The following is a 4,722-nucleotide window of genomic DNA, read 5'->3' as shown; positions in this document are numbered from 1 at the left end:
GATGATTTGGAAGGACTAAATCTCTAAACTCATTCTTGTCCATTCCTTGTTCACATTATAGAGCTTTTTGATGTGTGTGTTCTTGTGCTAGGGGATGCCTATTTGAGCCAAATTGAAGAGCCATTGTCATGTGCATCTAAAGTGAGAGATACAAGAGCCATTGGAAGATTCTTAAGAGCTTTGCTTGATTGATTAATTGCTTGAATATACACTTATTTGCTTGCTTATTCCAAAGGATGGGAGCTACTTGGATCATCAATATGATCTCAAGAAGGGAACTCCATTTGTGGTCTTATTTCTTCTCCTTCATCTTTGTATGTTTAGGACTTAGCCATTCTTGTTCTTCCCTTCACTTTAACCCAAGCCAAAACTTTTGTGCAAACATTAAAACTTGTTTTCAAACATTAGAAACCTAAGCATTACGCTTTTGATTTTCAAACCTTCTTTTCATAACACTTATTTTGAATTGAATCTTTAAGTCAACTTTGACCATATTTTGTAAATACTTTTCATTGGTAAACATAACTCACTCAAATGTTTTTTTTGTGGTTTCAATGGCCACTTTCTTCTCAAAACTTTTCATAACCTTTAGCTATTAGGTTTGAGTTATCCTTGAGGTAGATGTAATACTCACCTATATCCTTAGTGATGGACAATGAGTCTTCCATGCTTATTATAGGGTTAACCCCTCACTAGCATGTTGAAGCTATCCTCACATGGTGGATTTGTGGTTTTAGGTTGAGTTTTCTCCCTTGGATAACAAAAGACCTTAAGGCTTTTGGACCAATCAATTCACCAACTTGTTTTGAGATTTTTACCCCGAACTACGAGGTTTTGATCCTAATCTTTTTTAAGATGGTAAGTAGGCAATGAGTTTATCCATTCAAACGCAAAATTCTAAATAATTCGTACATTCTTCTCTCACCTCCCCAATCATGTTTGCACAAATAATTTTTCACAAATACCAACCTACCTTACAACAAATTGTGAAAAGGGCTCCCTAGGAGTACTTAGGATGTTTTGGGTGCTTAAAACCTTCCCATTGAATAACCAACCCCCTTACCCCGATCTCTGACATTTTTATTAGTTTTTGATTCGATAAAACTTCTCGGTTTTTGTTCGCTTTCTAACCTTTCCTTTGGATAAATAGAAGTGGGGTGGCGACTCGACTTGTATGGTTTACTTTTGATTTAGTCAATAAATCTAAAGGTAACGAATACCCCGCTACACTATGTATGCTGAGAAGTTCGAAGATATGGCTGCTTATTCTAAACAAGCTATGTACGCACCGGATGAGAGGTGGAAGATTGATCAGTTTCTTTTTGGTCTGAGGGGTGAAATTTCTCATAGTGTTTCTCAAAGGGAATTCACTTCTTATGCTGAATTGTTAAGGAAATGTTATGTGGTTGAGAATAGTTTGAAGAAAGTTCAAGAAGAAATGGATCAGTACAGGAGTGGACAGAGAGACCAAGGAAGGCCAGGAAGCCAGTTTAGGCCTAGATCTCAGACTTTCAAGGGAAAACAGGTGCAACATGCAAGACCTAATCAACCTCCTCAATGTCAAGTATGTAAGAAGTATCATTTTGGAAGATGTGATGTAAGTGGAATTAGGTGTTTTACTTGTTAGAGGGAGGGGCACATGTCTAAGGAATGTCCTCAGAATAAGAATCAGATGCAGGGGAGAAGCGTCGGTCGAGTTTATACCTTGGATGCAAGGAAGGCTAAGAGCAACAATGACTTAATTGTTGGTATGTGTCTCGTCAATAATCATCATTGTTTTGTATTATTTGATTGTGGGGCGACATACTCTTTTATATCAATTCGGTGCATGAAGCGTCTTGGCTTGCAAGCAATTCCCTTGTCTCCTCATATGGTGGTTACTACTGCCATGGATGATGTGGTTGAGACATTGTTGATTTGTAAAAATTGTTCGCTCTCGGTGAATGGTAGAATTTTCCAGATTGATCTTATTTGTTTACCACTTAAGAAGGTTGATGTGGTTTTGGGGATGGATTGGCTTTCCGCCAACTCGTTATTTATTGGTTGTAAAGAGAAGTTGATTATCATTCCATCTAGTGAAGCTACTCCAAAGGATGTGCTAACTACAATCTTGGAAGGTACGGTTGACATGGTTAATTTCTTATTGAGAATGAAAAATCAATTCTCTTGGTTCTTACCAAGGAGTCTAGCGATAATCTGAGTGTTACACAAATCCCGGTTGTTTGTGAATTTCCGGAAGTTTTTTCTGAGGATGTCTCCTCTCTTCCTCCTGAAAGGGAAGTGGAAATCTCTATTGATCTGATACCTGGGACGACTCCAATCTCCGTCTCTCGGTATGGCATGGAGCCACTAGAGTTGAGAGAGTTGAAGAGTCAATTGGAAGAGTTGTTAACTAAGCATTTTATCTGACCTAGTGTCTCACCATGGGGAGCTCCAGTGTTATTAGTAAAGAAGAAGGACAGTAGTATGCGGTTGTGTATTGATTATTGCCAGTTGAATAAAGTTACCATCAAGAACAAGTACCCTCTGCCAAGGATAGACGATTTGTTAGATCAGTTAAAAGGAGTCAGTGTGTTCACGAAGATTGATTTACGATCGGGCTATCATCAAATAAGAGTTATGATTTCGGATGTTCCAAAGACCGCATTTAGAACCCGATATGGCCATTATGAGTTCCTTGTAATGTCGTTTGGTGTAACGAATTCCCCAGCTGTTTTCATGGACTATATGAATCGGATATTCCAACCCTACTTGGACCAGTTCGTGGTGATCTTTATTGATGACATTCTTATTTATTCTCGTACTCCTCAAGATCACGGAGATCACCTAAGGATTGTTCTATCAGTACTGTAAGAGAAACAACTTTTTGCCAAGTTAAGTAAGTGTGAACTTTGGATGAACGAAGTGAGGTTTCTTGGTCATGTAATATCACAAGGAGGAGTATCGGTGGATCCATTTAAAGTTGAAGCAGTTATTAATTGGGAAAGATCGAAGAATGCTTCCGAAGTCAGAAGTTTCTTGGGTTTGGAAGGTTACTATTGAAGGTTTATATAGGGATTTTCGCAGATAGCGTTACCAATGACTAGACTTACCCGAAAGGAAATTTCTTTCAAATGGGATTCAGAGTGTGAGAAGAGTTTTATGAGTTTGAAGGAGAAGCTAACGACTGCTCCTGTTTTAGTCATCCCTGATCCTAGTAAGTCTTATGAAGTATTTTGTGATGCCTCTAAGAAAGGATTAGGAGGGGTGTTAATGCAGAGTGGTCAAGTTGTAGCCTATGCCTCTCATCAGTTGAAGCCTCATGAAGAGAACTACCCGACTCATAATCTTGAACTGGCTGTTGTTGTCTTTGCATTGAAAGTTTGGAGACATTACTTGTATGGGGGTGCATTTTGAGATATTTAGTGATCACAAGAGTTTGAAATACTTATTTGACCAGAAGGAGTTAAATATGAGACAGAGGAGATGGATGGAATATTTGAAGGACTTTGATTTTAAGCTTAAGTATCACTCGGGGAAGGCGAATAAGGTTGAGGATGCCTTAAGTCGGAAAGAGATTCATAAAGTGGAGCTGATGATGTTAGAGTACGCATTGTTGGAAAAGTTCCGAGATCTCAATCTTCAGTTTAGTTGGACGCAGGATGGTGTGATAATGGGAAATTTGAATGTTACTTCTAACCTAAGGGAAGCGATCCGAAAAAGACAAATGATAGATGAGAAATTACAAGAGATGTCAACTCAATCAGGTTTCACTCAGTCACCAGATAAAGTCATTCTGTTTAATCAAAGGATTTGTGTTCCGGATGATGTCGAGCTGAAAAGGAAAGTTTTGGAGGAAGCTCACAAAGGAGCGTTTACTATACATCCAGGTTCATCGAAGATGTATCAAGACTTGAAGAAGGACTATTGGTGACCTGGAATGAAAAGGGATATCGCAGAGTATGTTTCAGAATGCATTGTATGCCAACAGGTAAAGATTGAACATCAGAAGCCAGGTTGGTTATTGCGACCTTTAGAGATTCCGGTTTGGAAATGGGATAGTATTTCAATGGATTTTGCGGTAGGGTTAACTCGGACCCAAGGTGGTTATGATTCAATTTGGGTGATTATGGATCGGTTGACTAAGTCCGCGCACTTCTTGGCCGTGAAGACTACTTACAAGGCAAGTCATCTTGCACGGTTGTTCATTTCAGATATTGTTAGGTTGCACGGTGTTCCTACTAGCATTGTGTACGATAGAGGCCCAAAGTTTACTTCAAGGTTTTGGAGAGCATTCCAACAAGCTATGGGATCGAGATTATGTTTGAGTACTTCTAATCATCCTCAGATAGATGGTCAGACTGAGCGGACAATACAGACACTGAAAGATATGTTAAGAGCTTGTGTACTTGAAAGTGGAGGGAATTGGAAGGAGCTTTTACCATTGATTGAATTCTCATATAACAATAGTTATCATGCAAGTATTGGGATTGCTCTGCCGCGGCGTGAAAAATACCCAAGCGTAAGGAACGCTCGAAATATAAACAAAACAGAGTCGCCACCGAACTTTATTTATTCCCAAAGAGGGAAAGGGGAAATATCGATAAAACCCATGAAAAAAAACAAAAAGAAATGGTCGTCGCAACTAAATCGGATTCGGGAGTCGGTTATGCAAGGGGAAGGTATTAGCACCCCTCACATCCATCGTACTCGATGGGACCCATTTAGTTAGTTTTGTGTTAG

At 39.2% G+C, this 4,722-nt stretch overlaps 1 protein-coding gene across 1 annotated transcript; it reads left to right on the top strand.

Moving 5' to 3' along the window:
* Positions 1-1,231: 1,231 nt before the first annotated feature.
* Positions 1,232-2,853, top strand: LOC127104332 (uncharacterized). Its single transcript, XM_051041518.1, has 4 exons — positions 1,232-1,564; positions 1,628-2,117; positions 2,240-2,333; positions 2,415-2,853. Exons 1-4 carry the CDS (start codon positions 1,232-1,234, stop codon positions 2,851-2,853), a joined length of 1,356 nt encoding a protein of 451 aa, XP_050897475.1.
* The last annotated feature ends 1,869 nt before the right edge of the window (positions 2,854-4,722 follow it).

Source organism: Lathyrus oleraceus, chromosome 7 (assembly GCF_024323335.1).
Source record: "Lathyrus oleraceus cultivar Zhongwan6 chromosome 7, CAAS_Psat_ZW6_1.0, whole genome shotgun sequence".
Lineage (NCBI taxonomy): Eukaryota > Viridiplantae > Streptophyta > Magnoliopsida > Fabales > Fabaceae > Lathyrus > Lathyrus oleraceus.
This window is presented reverse-complemented; position numbering and strand designations above follow the sequence as displayed.